Raw genomic sequence first — 15,174 nt, 5'->3', positions numbered from 1 at the left:
ATGCTTACATTGTTACCACATGGTAATGCTCAACACAGATCCATAACCTGGACACTGGACCTTTGTAAAAGATGTACTAGTGATACAAATTAAGTGTTTTATTACTTGTTTGTTTTCACATACCATATTTTATAAATGAATAGCTGAAACACATAAATGTCAATTGGAACCACTTCTTATCGTCTTGTTTTCATGAACAGAGTGACCTGACCTTAAAAACTGTTCTTTGACCTCGCTTTTCCAGGGAACTCCTGGGACATACCTCCCACCCCATGCTGTATACGGCTCAGAGGGGACTAAGAGCGCCGTGGGCTCCATCTCTCTTGGTCTGCCTCGGCAGCAGGATCCCAGCAAACCTGGTATGACTCCAGAAGGTCACATTGCTACACTGTTTTGTCATCAAACAGTTCAAACGGACAGGACCCCATTCAGATTAAACCAAACAAGAGACTTCTTGTGTATCAGAGGACTTGAATGCTTTGCAGTGACGCCTGGATTATTAAATTTAACGAGCTACAACACTTGCTTTTGCTACATCATAGCATTTTATTATTTGATAAATTTGTTGTCAAGTCAAAAAGATGCAGTACTGATGGTGCACTTTAAATCTGCTGCATGCTTTTTGCCAGTTTATGTTATGACTGAAAAGTAAAGATGTGAAAAACCATCCATCCTATAAGGGAGTCAAATTAGAATATCACTCTAATCTGAGATTACATGTCTAGCCACTGTCTCTGAAAAAAAACATATAATCCAAATCTTTCATGGTCATACTTATTATGCATCCTGCTACTTTACATTTATCCTCAATCACAACAAAAAGGTGTCTTAAATATATGTTGAGGAAACTATAGAATAAAGGGTACTGTCAAATATTTACATACTCTCTATGTATCCCCTTATAGGATTCCTATTGTCAACCCTAGCAGTCAATTAAATTAACACTGCTGCTGAAAACATAACTGTTACGCCACCAATTTAATAATCGATATTACATAATTTTACCGTGTAGATTGAAAGTTGTTGAAGGCTTTGGATTCTGGCGTGACAAAATCCAAACTTTGGTTTCAGTGCTGTTTCGCTTGTACATTATAGACACATAGATGGATAATGAACAGGGAACTCTTACAAATGAGTCTGTGTAGGTTTGATCCCACTCATCCTATCCTTGAGTAAGAAACTGAGCCTAAATATCCTGTGTGTGTGTGTGTGTGTGTGTGTGTGTGTGTGTGTGTGTGTGTGTGTGTGTGTGTGTGTGTGTGTGTGTGTGTGTGTGTGTGTGTGTGTGTGTGTGTGTGTGTGTGTGTGTGTGTGTGTGTGTGTGTGTGTGTGTGTGTGTGTGTGATCTTTGTCCACTAAGTTAGAAAAGCTTCACACAAGTACAGTGTATGTGCCGATTTAAAAAAAATAAAGCTTTTGGTTTAACTCCACTAATAACTCATCACTTTGCTCTGTATTTGTTCTCTAGGAGGTGCAGTTTCATCCATACAGGATGGCAGAGGCAACCAAGCCAAGCTGGGCGAGGGTCTGACTTACAGAGGATCAATTACTCAGGTAATGACTGGATGAAATGGGTTCTATTAGAGTATTGGTATGATCGTAGCTATGAATGGATAAATCACTTTTCCCACAAGGGGTGTTCCTCTTTCATTATGTTATAGGCAATATTGTACTTGACTATTACATTCTCCTGTGTTGAACGATTTACCAAATGAAAAAAAAGTGAGGAGAGGTCAGTGCTTTGGTTGATGCATAGGTTCCTGCAGGGTTTTTTCCCTCCCAATTCAATGGTTAAACTATGTTGTCCCATTGACAAGTTAAGAGTTGGCTGTTATGGACGAGCCACAAGACTTTCAATACACACAAAGCTTTGCATTCCCCTTCTACTGTAACAACCATTGCTGCGTCAGCCATTGTGGTTGAAAGTAATGCCTGAGTCAGGAACTCTCTTTGGCTCTCCCTCTACTTGATCCTTTTCCTCTCTTTGCACATTTAGTTTTTAAAGTAATCGACCATAGACTGCGTCATGTTTGGAACCAATTAACAGCTAAATGGATTGTTTCATACCGTCATCATCCGTGCACGTGTGATGAAGGTGCAGGCAGAGAGACTAACTGAGCCAGTGAAGAAGACAAAGTACTGCTTTGAACCAAACACAGAGGCAGTAAACTTGCTGGAGAGGCATCAAAACAGCCTATTCATCATCGTGCCTGAATGTGACCCAGGGAAATTTTAATTTGCACAAAATTGGTTGCGCATTAAAATCTTTTCGGTCACAGTCTGGAGCAGTGGAGTCTGTGGTGTGTTACATCTTTGCTCTTTTTTTAAATAGGGCACACCGGCCCTGCCCCAGTCCAGCATTGCTGCTGACCTCCTGAAGTGCACAATCACAAAGCTGGCCACAGAGGACCTGAACATCCAAGACAAGGCCAGAGGAGAACAGCTGGCTAAAGGTCACGTCATCTACGAAGGCAAGAGTGGTCACATCCTCTCCTTTGATGGTAAGGGCTTTGATTATTGTTATACAAATTAACAAGTGTATTTTTTCATTAAGAAAATACAAACATGATCATGAAAATGTGTCCAAAAGCTATCAAGAACCCAAGGGAAAACACCCGCAGCCCCAGAACAGGCCATGAGATGAAGCGCTCTTACGACATGATGGAGGGATCCATGGGCAGGAGACACACCGGCCAGGAAGGAGCTCCATTCGAGGGTACTGCTTGTGTGTCATTGAGTTTACAACACGTATTCTGTTTTTTTCGTTCTGTATCAAGAGGGTGATGGGGCTTATTTGTTTCTCAGGTTTAATTAGCAGAGCCTTGCCCAGAGAAGGAGGCCATGGTGATTCTAAGGAAAGACCAATGATGACTGGATCCATCATGCAAGGTAGCTAATTGTACAAGCTTCTCAACTTTCCCTAAGTCGCTCACTGTTACTAGCAGAACAAGGAGAAAAATCTGAAATACTTTGAAATCATTCCCAGGAACTCCTAGAACTGCTGCAGAGACGTATGAAGATGCGATGAAATATGGCAAACAGATCAAGCGAGAGAGCCCACCGATCAGGTCCTTCGAAGGGGGTATTGGCAAAGGCAAGCCCTATGAGGGGGTGAACACTATCAAAGAAATGGGACGGTCTATTCACGAAATCCCCCGGCAAGAACTGTCTGGCCAGGACCTCTGCAAGACCCTTGACATGTCAGACAGGAGGGTTATGGAGGGATCCATATCTCAGGTAAGATAGTTGGAGATTTGAAGAGCAGTACAGTTTTACATTTACCCATTCACACACACATTCGACTGTATGTGCAGCAAGGGCATTTGGGGTTCAGTATCTTTCCCAAGGAAACTTTGCCATCCTTCTAGTTAGAGGATGAGCGCTTTTACCCCTGAGCCACAGCCGCCCCAATTATTACACCTTAGGGGCTGAAAAAAACCACACTCTTAAGGCACACGCATCGTTTGAAAACTACCACCTGAAATATGAGGGGTTTCTGAAGAGCTGACTAAATGTTTACCAAAATCTACCCTAGCTTAAATAGTCAGCCAACAGTCAAACTTTTTTGCAGGCTAAAATAGCACTAAAAAACAACAAATTACATTTCCCATAATGAATCTTGCCTTTCCCAGTTCAGTATATCACAAACCATTTCACGTGTCTTTAATATAATAACATTGTGGATGAGACTCTAGGGACAAGCACAAAACCGTTGCATCTGGGCAAATTTGCATCATCTTATATACATGATATATGAAACAATGAGGAGGATGAATTTGTCACTGACCTGTTTTGGCCTCCATTTCCCAGATTCACCCTCACAACCAGACGACTATCAAGCACAATGTCAAGTCCCTCATCACCAGTCCCTCCAAGCTTCCCCACAACATGCCTCAACTTGAGGCCATGGAACGGGCCAAATACGAGGAGAGCAAGGCAGTACGCCACACCTCTGTGGTCAACTCCACCTCAGTCCTTCGCTCCACACACCAAGAGGCGAGCAAATCGCAGCTCAGCCCGGGCATGTACGAGGATGCCAATGCTCGTAGGACCCCTGTCAACTACAGCACAAATCCCGTATCCAGAGGTTCACCTATGCTGGGACGTGCTGCTGAAGGTATGTTCCATATTTATTTTACTCACACTGTGGTCTGCAGGTTCTTAGCCATTCATTCATTGTCTTAATAGGCAATATAGGCAATTATATTGTTAGACAAAATGGAATTTGTTATCTTGCTAAGTCTGGTCTTCTTGTTTGCCATAATAAGCATATTAGGAGTCCTACGTGATATGCACTCACTGCCGAGGTCATTGGGTGGACATTAATTCCTGAATTTGTGATTTCTGCCACACATTCATGTTTTGAGATGGTGTTCTGTTCCTGTTTAACTAACTGAATGAGTCATGTGGGTTCCTCTTTCCTACAAAGGTGGTATGAGCTCTGTGAAATCTGCTGCACATGAAAGAAAGAGTGTCATGACCCCAACACAGAGGGACAATGTCCCGGCAAAGTCCCCTGTGTCGAGTGGGGACCCTGTAGCCTCTCACAGCCCCTTCGACCTCCACAACCGGCCTGTTGTTCCTGGGGAAGTTTACCGACCGCACCTGCCTCCGCATCTTGACCCCACCCTGGCCTTCCACAGAGTGCTTGATCCTGGTAGTGTGTTTAAACCCTTTTCCCTTTTTCAGCTGTCCTGACATGAGCGATCAGTATCTGTGAACCTTCTGTTCATATGTTTTGTTTTCCTCCCGTCCTTTGCCACAGCGTTCATGTTCGCCAGGCAGCAGTCACCAGCAAACTACCACAACACCTACCAGATGTACACCATGGAGAACACGCGGCAGACCATCCTCAATGATTATATCACTTCCCAGCAGATGCAAGTCATTCCTCGGCCTGACATGACCCGGGGATTGTCACCAAGGGAACAACCTGGCGCTATCCCTTACCCAGCTGGAGCACGAGGTATGTCCCTCCACCAGCTGACCCTCTCTCATTTGCTACATCTGACAGGGGAGAGGCTGTGGGCAAGGGGAGGTGTAGTGGGCAGATTGTGTGCTTGTGAAGTAGTGGCTACCTTTTTCAGACGCCCAGAAGCAAATGACCAATAGAAATTTCGCCAATTTGATCTTAATATTGGGGCTGCAAATGATTCGGCTGATACTACAACTCAATTTACCAAGTGGATTTGGTCTCCCAAATTTCCCTTTGCCTAGTGGTGGCCTCCTACAAGTTGACCACTATTCCAATCTCTTTGCAGCCCTGTTGCTATCTGATGAATCTGTATTTGGGAGCACTAACAGATTGAGGTGATGGGTTACAGCTAAATGTGTTCGGTGTTCGTTTTTTGTTGTTCAACGCTGGCCCTTTGCTTCTGTCTGTAAAAGGGATTATTGATCTAGCCCAGATGCCTCCAACTATCCTGTTGCCTCACCCCGGGGGAACAGGTGCTCCCACTTTGGAACGCACCGCCTACCTCCCCGGAGCTCAGTCCCCTTTCCCTCCTAGGGCTTTCAACCCAACCTCCATATCGCCAGGTGAGGACCCCTCCCCTCCCTACCCCTACACCCTATGTTCCTTTATCTGCCTTGCCACGATCTCCATGTGCCTTCGCACCTCTGTAAGAGTGCAACCCTGCGTAGGCAAGAGGTGTCAAAGGTCAGTTCCGCCTGTCCAGTCACAGATGAGGTTGAATCTTACTGGGAAGGGTTTTTCACCACACTGTGTTGAATGGCCATAGAATTTGTTGGTGCAAAACATGTAGGATTGAAGTGTGGCAGCCGAAACTCTCTAATGTCTTGTAATTCTTAGCTGTATTATCTCACCATACTTTATATTTAGACTCAAATTCAATATAAGCCATATAAACCCTAGAGGCATAAAAATGGTTGATGTGATAGGTCTCCAGATGTTGTTTATTTTTCACCCAAAGTAGGATTATGATTATCTTAAAAGTCCCTAATTATAATAATATATATTCTAAGCATATATACCACTAAAGCAGCAGTCTTTTGCAGTCAACGTTTCATGTCAAGTGGTAAAGATGGCAATATTCCCCGGACCGAAAATTACCATGGTTGTGCTGTGACAGATTCCAAGCGTGTGAGCAAGGCTCTGGCCCATCCTGCCACATGACGGTTGTGTGCAAAATCTCATATCTCCGGTGTTTGTCGTTGTTCTCCTCAGGTCACCAAGCCCATATTGCTGCAACTGCTGCCGCCAGTGCAGAGAGGGAACGGGAGAGGGAGCGTGACCGTGAGCATCAGGAGAAGGAGAGGGAAAGGGAGCAGCGTGAAAGGGAGAGGGAGCGGGAGAGGGAAATGAGAGAACGCGACCGCGACCGGGAGCGAACCAATGAATACATGCGTGGAGGTGAGTTGTTTTTTTGTTGCATAAAGAGTAGTATATGTTTTGAAAGTCTACATTCAAATTCCTTCTTGGTAAATTTTTGATGAATTTGTGTATTAGGTGGACCAGAACAACCAGGCCGGCCAGGAAGTCGAGGTTATCTGCACTCCCCTTCTCCCTTACAAAGAACACAGGACGTAGTGATTCAACAACGGCCCAGCATTTTCCAGGGCAAGAGTGTCATCACCGCTTTAATGTAGGTTTAAACACTTTGGACTTTGTTTATATCTGCTCAATATCTGTTTTCCAGATAGCTCTAGTACATTTTAGAATTCATTACATACATCTCATAACTAACTAACCAATCCTTCAGGAAATATATTTGATGCCTTAATTTCTTCCTTTCCTCATCAGGCCTCATTCAGCTGCAGCAACAGCAGCAGCACAAAGTAACTCTCGCTACAGTACTGCCGCGGATGCTCTGGCTGCATTGGTGGACGCTGCAGCCTCTGCTCCACAGATGGATGTGTCCAAGGTGAAGGAGAACAAACACGATCGGGATGATGAAATGGCATCAGCGGCTGCTGCTCGGCGAGCAGCCGAACATCAGCAACAGGAGGCAGAAAGACGATCCATGCAGTCCCCATATGGTGCTATGTCTCTGCCGGGAGGTAAGCCCCATTCAGCTTATGCTGAGGGCCATACCGTCGGGGCTAAGGATAAAGGACCTCAGACATCAAAGTCCCGCATCGAAGAGGAGCTTCGGACCCGAGGAAAGACGACTATCACAGCCGCTAGCTTCATTGATGTCATCATCACACGGCAGATAGCGTCCGACAAAGACTCACGAGAGCGAGGATCGCAGAGCTCTGACTCCTCTAGCAGCTGTAAGTGTGTTGGCTACACATGGCCAAGGAAATAACTGAACCTCGTTAAGCGTGAACTTAAGTGCTATCTGATACTGTCAGTTACCTGAGCAGACTTGAACTCAAATAAGTTATACCTTAAAACTTATAATTTTCTTCAAGCACAACTTTCTGCAGCATGATTAAACCTTAACCTTTACAGAAATTAATCTCTGCTCATACTTGTCCTGCAGTGTCATCTAATCGATATGACAATACCGGTGGAGGAGCCATTGAGGTGATCAGTCCTGCTACTTCCCCAGTCCAGCTCCAACAAGACAAACCAGAAGAAGTGCAACAGCAGACAGCAGGTATGAACACAAACTCAGTTTGAACATATTCATTTTTAGAAGATGAATACTGAATGTCTCAGTTACATTTTTAAAAGGGTTTTTAACCTCATGTCCTAGATGACATGCAACAACAGTGAGACTGATTCTGTCACTGAGAATTCTAAATATAGCTGCTAGTGGAGTAAAGCTAACAACTTGAATGACTTATCCCTGACTGACCTTTTCATTTGAGACCATCTGACACCGTTCCTCTGCAGCAGACTAGTCACCTGACTTGACTTCAAGTTATTCTTGTCCTGAAAGCAAATGTAAATCAGTTACTGTTGCCATGCACTGTATTATGTATGTCATGAAACACATTTTCCCTTCACCAGCTGGCATGCGGGCCTACGATATGAGTCGTTACCGACCATCAGGGGAGCCACAACCCAGTTCCCATCAGCCCCCATCCTCCCAGGCAGATAACTACTCTCAGCACCATAAGACTCACCGAGTCATGACCTTGGCAGATCACATTTCGGTAAGCTGCGTGGAAGAAAATGAAAAAGTAATGCAGTTTGTATCAAAAGTACATCATCCTGATATACCTAACTCGCCTTGTTTTTGTGGTCCCTGTCATGCAGCATATCATAACCCAGGACTTCGCCCGGAATCAGGACCCTCCCCAGGTTTCTTCCTCATCTTCTTCAACATTCCAGAACGTGGGGCCATCTGGGTCCTCTTCAGGTCGTGCCAAGGTGCCCAGCCGCTACAGTCCTGAGAACCAGGTTCAGGCCCTACACCACCAAAGACCTTCCAGTAGAGTTTCACCAGAGAATGCTCCTGACAAGCCCAGATCCAGGTACTTGGACCAGATCGTTAACTCTGACGTAATGGGAGTGAGTCTGTTTTACTATGCATCATGTGTCTTAAAATCTGTCTTTTTACTTCCTGTCCAGGCCGGGTAAGTCTCCAGAGCGAGGAGGCAGGCTGATGGAGAACTACGAACCCATTTCTCCACCACAGAGCTACCAAGTCATGGACAAGCAAGAGGCTGGCGGCCCGCCTCCACCTCAGAGGCGAGATGCTGACAACTCTGAGATCAGGTACTTGTGCTACACAGTTTGCAAACTTGATAGTTTTAAGCTATAAATCCAACAAGCTAGTACATGTCTTAGTTGGTACAGCTTTACTGTACCTTTAGGAGTCCTGGGCAATTTTTTGAGCTTGTGAAGGTGTCCTTGTATACCACATACAAGTCATGTTTACAATGACATTATTATTGTCTTTCTGCACGACATTGCCTATAATCCTAGACAATTATTCTGTTACTTTGTATACATAGTACATCAACATATTGGGCCCCAAAATACACAAAAAACATCAAATCTGATACGGAAAAGTATTTGTGGACTTAGAAAGAGTTTGTTGCTCCAGTTACCATTCTGCTCTTTGACTATTTACCCTCTGTTTTTGTTCAAGGAGTGACTCAAGGTCCCCGGGAAGCGTAAGCTATCTGCCTTCCTTCTTCACCAAGCTGGAGAACACCTCGCCAATGGTGCAATCCAAGAAGCAGGAGATCTTTCGTAAGTTGAACTCTTCTGGTGTCGGTGATTCTGATGTTGGTAAGTGGGTCCTCTCTTTTCATCTTCCTTCAAACTAACATGCATGCACCAGATGATGAAACAAACTCTTTTGATGTGTACTCACACGGCTTTTATTCTTTTTTAAACTCATTAGACACTGTGATTAAGATATCCTATCTGGTCAGAAATTCAGTTTTTGTTTGTCCTGCAGGAAATGCACAACCCGGCACAGAGATTTTTAACTTGCCTGCTGTTACCAGCTCCGGTAAGTAGCAGTGAAACTCTCTCAGACACTCATCACCTCACTTGTGTTGATCTTTCCTTCCTCATTGATTTGTTGTGTTGGTTTTTAGGTGGCATCAACCCGAGGAATCACTCTTTCAGTGATCCAGCCAGTAACCTGGGCCTGGAGGACATAATCCGCAAAGCGTTGATGGGTAATTTAGAGGAAAGACAGGAGGAGCACCAGGGAGGTTTAGGGGCTCAGTGTCCTATCAACAACACACCCGGCGCAGGCAGTGACGCCCGCCAGGACGCAAACCGATCACCCAGCATGGGTAAGCACAAATCAGACTTTTATTAATCACACTTTCCTACGTTTACCATGTTGGTAATTCAAATGTTCTCTCTATATGAATGTACAGGGAAGCAGAAACAGGGCAAAGCCAACAGCCGGAAATCCAAGTCACCTAATCTGGGTCAGGCCTACGCTGGAGGGGAACGTCCCTCTTCAGTGTCCTCCGTCCATTCTGAGGGAGATTATCACAGACAAGCCCAAGCCCAGCCCCAGTGGAGTTGGGATGACCGACCCTCGTCCACAGGTGAGCTGTCCAACCCATGTTATCAGTGTCTGCAAAAACTCCATCTGCTTAAATCAAAGACAGAAAAGACCTTGGTCCGTTTAAGCTTAATTGTAACATTTTCCTCTCTTTTTTTCCTCAGGATCAATGCAGTTCCCTTACAACCCATTGACCATGCGCATCCTAAGCAACACACCACCAACCTGCATATCCTCACCCTCCATACAGAGCCAGCAGCAGCAGCAGCAGCAGCAGCAGCAGCAACAGCAGCAGCAGCAACAGCAGCAACAACAGCAGCAGCAGCAGCAGCAGCCTCCAGGCGGAGCCCCTGTGGCCCAGCAGCGCGTTTGGCAGTCTCTCCTGTCAGAGCAATATGAGACCCTGTCTGACAGTGACGACTGAGCCCTGCTTGCAACAGCTCCAATAACCACAAGAGACACCTGCACTGAGGCTTGTCTGTTCACCCCCTCTCCCAGAACTAACCTTGCTCACTGGCAAGTGTGACATGTTGATGGAGTGGTGTTATTTTTTTTAATTTTGGTGCTATGGCGCCCCCTCGCTGTTTGCCGAGAGTACGAGCAGCAGCCTGTGACGGGCAGGGTTCTCCAGAATGAGACAGGCTTTTGGTCCGGAAGCACCCAACCAGCCTATCGGGAAAGTAAACAAGACTCGACTTAAGGGTTGTATTGAGCTATAGTAAAGATGAAGAAGTCAATATGTAAAAAGAAACCACATAAGAGATTATTTCTGAATTTTGTTTGATTTCTGTAAAGATATACTTTGTCTTCAAGAAAATGAATTGTATGTAAATAGAGTAACCTTTTGCAGTGTTTTTCTTACCTTGATTATTTCTTATTTTAATGTCGCTTTTAAATTGATCAACTTTAAATGGTAAGAGTAGGGGTTTAATCTTTAATATCACAGTTGGTCTCTCCCAGTCCATCTCCACCCCCATGTCACCTGACCCCTCTTTTAATATTCTCACCATAGCGACGCTAAGAGAGACCAGGCCTGTGCATTGTACTTGACCATGAGTTGAGCACAGAGATTGTGCTGCCCTGCGCCGTCTATCAAGCACCACCAGAGCCTGAACATCGCAGATATTCAAGGACAAGACTAAACACAGACTAACATTTCAAACCGCTTCAATATCCGACGCCTGCTTTCGCCACACAGTGAAGATGATGTGTGGATTGTAATTATCAGATGTTAGATGTTAACTTTTCACCCAGTTCTGAACAGACAGAAAAATGTCTTCAAAGGTTGAGAACACTGGCGTCATATAAGCTTCATTTAGACGAAAAAATATATCTTCATGACTACTCCTGGACCCAGTCTGAATGACGAAAGTGAGCCAATGAGGTTTTTTTTTTCCAATAGAGCTGACCATGGTGTGACACATGTTGCTGTCTCTCTCTATAGTTTCCAGCCTGTCCAGAATGATCTGCTCTGCAATGTTGTCATGGTAAAAAACAGTTAAGTTTGTCAGGAACCTTTTTTTCTTTGGACAGTTTTGCCATGCCGTGTGACTTGAGAAAGAAGGCAGCTTTAAGTAATTTTCTCAGAGATACATACGTTGGTGTTTGATGTTTGTATTTGTTTCTGTAGTCCCTTTTTTTTTATATACTATCCTGACAAAAATCTGAACTCTGTAAATTGTCTTTCAGTTACACAAAAAGACAAAACTAACCAAACATAAAGAATGGTCTGCACCATTGTTGCACTTTTTTGCTTTGTAGCTTTTGACAACAAAAAGCATACTACCTGCTGTGTAACTTATTCATCCTCCAGCACAGGAGTATACTAGGATGTGCTTTAAGGTTTTTTTCCCCCACAACTCACAGAAATCTGGATGTTTTGAATACCTGTCTTTTCTTGTAGCTGGTACATAAGTTTGTAGTGTGACACTTGCATCACAGTTACAGTTTTATTAAGTGTATGGTACCGTTAAATGTTTAGGAGCTTGCTGTCATGGTCATTCAAAACCATGATCACTTAATCTCTGCTTTCATAGTATCAATCAACAGGCTTAAAGCTTAGAATATTAATATACTTGGTCAACATCATAAATGGCAGTAACGTTCCTTTGCAAGTCTTTTCATTTTAGATATGTCAAAGAAATACAATATTTTGGGCTTTTTCTGCTCTCACTTTACTCAGTCAACTAATCAGTTCTGCTATAAACTTGATATTTTCTTTCTTCCTTTTACTCTGAATCATTTGTCTTTACACATGTTCAGATTTTTATTTCTTGTAATTTTCAACATCTTTGTTATTCATCCTATTTAGATGGGATGCTATGTGTTTACAAAGGCAATGACAAAAAAGAGTTTACAAACTTGAATCTTAAAGAAAATCCAACATGAAGCCGAAAAAGAATTGGAGCATCTTTTCAGCTCTCTTTATCAAACACAAAATGGTGACTTTTTTGTCTTTTGGAAATTAAGACTTGAAAAACCCGTGTATCCTATGATGTTGAAATGCAATGTTTGTATCGCACAATGTCTCTTAGTAGGCTATTACAAGAGTTCAGACCAATCAAATAAAGTGGATCAGTTCTCCACCACTGAAAAACGTCTAGGTTCTTAATGGGTGTCATCATTTTCGCCGTGACTTATGCACCTCATCCCAAATTCTACTGCTGCCAGGTTAAAAAGAAGATAAATAAAATTAGATGGGTGTTCTACTTAATATCAGGTCTGAGTACGTCACTGTATATTTTATATACAATTTAAATGACCGATTTTCTATTTCTTAAACTGTTTGTGATGATAAAACTTGCTGCAGTGCCTTTGATGGTATCTTCATAATATCCTGTTAGGACACTCATTAATGATGATATGTCACAAGTCAGTGACTGACTTTGTACCAGCTAATGAAAGACAATAGACCTTTCTCACAGCAGGTGCAGTTTGTCAAACAAAGGTGTAGAGATTATTTCCTTCCATTCAGGTGTGTCGTCAGGTTTCGGGTAGACGCCTGCATCACGTCACAAATATTTAACTTCTCATTGTAGGAGCATGGCAGGAGTCATTAAAAACATTAATAATGGTTCTGTTCCATGTCAGTGATTCAGTGCTCAGTACTTGAACCCCGGAATAGAGCCATTAGTCTTTTTTAATAACGCCCATGTTTTTGCTGGCATGATATGTCAAAAAGGATTTTTAAGTTAACTCGTTAATTAATAATATTATTACTAATGTATTATTATTGATATAGTATTACTAAGACCTGAACTAAAGGAAGACAGGCCTGTTGCTGCTGTTCCCATGTGTCCTAACACCTGTATGTTTCTGAAAATGGAAACTCATGGGAAGAGTCAGACATAAGCCAAGGACTTGTATGTCTTGGCCCCTTTTATATATAAGCAAATTTCAATTAGAAAAAAATTAGGATTTCCAAAAAATTGGTTTGGAAAAAATTACAGGGCAAAAAAAATAAATTGAAATGGTATGACTCAAAGCAGGTATAGTTTGGTATGAACATTTCAGTTTTCTGGTGGAGCAGAGATAATATTTCCAGGAGTTCTTAATAGAACAACTGGGAGGTTATTTTTAAACCCCTGTCTATCGGTTTGTAAGCAATATTACACAAAACTACTGGATAGATTACAACAAAAACTGATGGAAGGATGAGGTGTGGGTCAGGGAAGAATCCATAACATGTTGGTGCCTATCTGAAATCATGGGGTGGATCCAGGAAATGTTCTTCTTTTTCTCTAACATTGTGAGATAATAATATTAATAATGATAATACTACTATTTTGTATTATTACTAGCAACCATATCCTTTTATACAGTGTATGGGTTGAACTTATGTTAAAGATGCTTTGTCCACTGTTTTCTACAAGTGTCTGTGTGGTATCAGGAGCAATAAACTAAACACATCATCACCTTAGAAGACTAGCAACAAGGAAGCTGGTTATTAGCAATGAGGGCTTTTATTTTGGAGGCGAAAGGAAACGTGCAGGCGGAAGTTGTGATGTTTGGTTGTGCCCTGTGGAGGGAAGCTGTGCTGATGTGATTGTGAGTGAGAGATGTCTTCACTTCTCCCTGCAGTGGCTGAACAACTGTTCCGGGACATCCAGAGGACATACCGGGACACGTCTCACAGTAAGACAATGTGACGGTTGGCTCCTGGACAACTTCAGTTCATAAGTTAGCATCAGGAGCTAAGAGCTGCAAAAAGCAAGACCGAGACAAGCGCAGTCATTTTATTGTCTTCACGTGCAAACCTGATCTTAACAAGAGTTAACTTCTCTTTAGATCTATTCAAACACACCTGTCGTGACTCTGCATCAAAGAGAAATCAATGATGCACTTTATCATTTTCATATTCCGCTGTTTTTCAACACTGCGGTTTAATAAACTAGCGCTAGAGGGCGCTGCTGCAACACATTTGTGCTTGTAGACCACACCTGAAAAGATTAACCTTCTTCTTCACACTTCATCACTATACAGGATGTATGAATTATATTAATGTCTTTTACATGAAGGTGTGCACTTCCTGCCCTCTTCACACATTTTGACTAGTCATAGTTTGATGTTATTAGAAAGTCCTTCACAATATATACTCAAGTGTACAACTGAGCCATGGCCACAAAACACAAGCAGCTAGAGACAATTCAGTCTTAACAGATTTTAGTTTGTATGCCCGTCTGTCTGTGCTGTGGAAACGGCTTGTTGTTGCTGGGTAATTCAAATGGAACTGAGACATCATTTATAATAATAACAATAATGATGATGATGATGATGATTGCTCTAAGTACAGGGTTTACAAAGTGCTTAGACGAAGCATACAGGATACACACATTCACACTGATTTAATCAATCAATCAAAGAAGCAATAAAAAGACAACACAAATAAGGATTATTTAGAGTATTTACAAATAACAAGGATAGGAACAATTAATAGTAGACATCTATTCACAAGAGCAAATCAAAACAATAAAAAGATATAAAAGACAACTTCACCTGAAGTCAAATAAGTAAAAATATGTTTTAAGAAGTGATTTAAATAAGTAGCTGAATCTACAGGCCTCATCTTGTCAGGCGGTCTTGTCATATTATGTTATCAGTTGCGTTAAGTAAAAAAGGGTTTATTGTTCTTCTATTTTTATCTTTAAATTTGGGGAGCAGGAGGGAGGAGCTGCTTGGATCTTTACTGAAGTCGTGCCGAGGGCCTGCACAGTACTGCAGGTTTGAAGAGTTGACACAGACAGAGCACTGAAAGGCCCAAGGCTGTGTCAACTGGTTGTCTATG

The 15,174-nt window shown here is 42.8% G+C and overlaps 2 protein-coding genes across 7 annotated transcripts in view; both read left to right on the top strand.

Annotated features, from left to right (window-relative positions):
- Positions 1-12,490, top strand: part of ncor1 (nuclear receptor corepressor 1) — a 51,262-nt gene extending 38,772 nt beyond the window's left edge. For 3 of the 5 annotated variants that reach the window (XM_053442232.1, XM_053442234.1, XM_053442230.1), the window contains 22 exons: positions 245-359; positions 1,469-1,554; positions 2,333-2,501; positions 2,591-2,716; positions 2,806-2,889; positions 2,987-3,237; positions 3,811-4,117; positions 4,430-4,657; positions 4,766-4,966; positions 5,389-5,538; positions 6,188-6,373; positions 6,470-6,605; positions 6,764-7,236; positions 7,449-7,565; positions 7,922-8,067; positions 8,171-8,388; positions 8,486-8,632; positions 9,009-9,151; positions 9,324-9,377; positions 9,466-9,669; positions 9,757-9,933; positions 10,055-12,490. In XM_053442232.1, coding sequence (XP_053298207.1) covers positions 245-359; positions 1,469-1,554; positions 2,333-2,501; positions 2,591-2,716; positions 2,806-2,889; positions 2,987-3,237; positions 3,811-4,117; positions 4,430-4,657; positions 4,766-4,966; positions 5,389-5,538; positions 6,188-6,373; positions 6,470-6,605; positions 6,764-7,236; positions 7,449-7,565; positions 7,922-8,067; positions 8,171-8,388; positions 8,486-8,632; positions 9,009-9,151; positions 9,324-9,377; positions 9,466-9,669; positions 9,757-9,933; positions 10,055-10,314 — 3,978 coding nt within the window. In that variant the 3' untranslated portion in view covers positions 10,315-12,490. The remainder of the gene's footprint in view (positions 1-244; positions 360-1,468; positions 1,555-2,332; positions 2,502-2,590; positions 2,717-2,805; positions 2,890-2,986; positions 3,238-3,810; positions 4,118-4,429; positions 4,658-4,765; positions 4,967-5,388; positions 5,539-6,187; positions 6,374-6,469; positions 6,606-6,763; positions 7,237-7,448; positions 7,566-7,921; positions 8,068-8,170; positions 8,389-8,485; positions 8,633-9,008; positions 9,152-9,323; positions 9,378-9,465; positions 9,670-9,756; positions 9,934-10,054) is intronic. The other 2 variants (XM_053442231.1, XM_053442233.1) reach the window with 2 other exon arrangements.
- Positions 12,491-13,864: 1,374 nt separating this feature from the next.
- zswim7 (zinc finger, SWIM-type containing 7) overlaps positions 13,865-15,174 on the top strand; it is an 18,541-nt gene continuing 17,231 nt past the window's right edge. For both annotated transcript variants that reach the window (XM_053442241.1, XM_053442240.1), the window contains exon 1: positions 13,865-14,024. In XM_053442241.1, coding sequence (XP_053298216.1) covers positions 13,949-14,024 — 76 coding nt within the window. In that variant the 5' untranslated portion in view covers positions 13,865-13,948. The remainder of the gene's footprint in view (positions 14,025-15,174) is intronic.

The sequence above is a fragment of the Pleuronectes platessa genome, chromosome 15, assembly GCF_947347685.1.
Source record: "Pleuronectes platessa chromosome 15, fPlePla1.1, whole genome shotgun sequence".
Classification (NCBI taxonomy): domain Eukaryota; kingdom Metazoa; phylum Chordata; class Actinopteri; order Pleuronectiformes; family Pleuronectidae; genus Pleuronectes; species Pleuronectes platessa.
The sequence above is the reverse complement of the archived record's forward strand: the minus strand, read 5'-3'. Positions and strand labels throughout refer to the sequence as shown.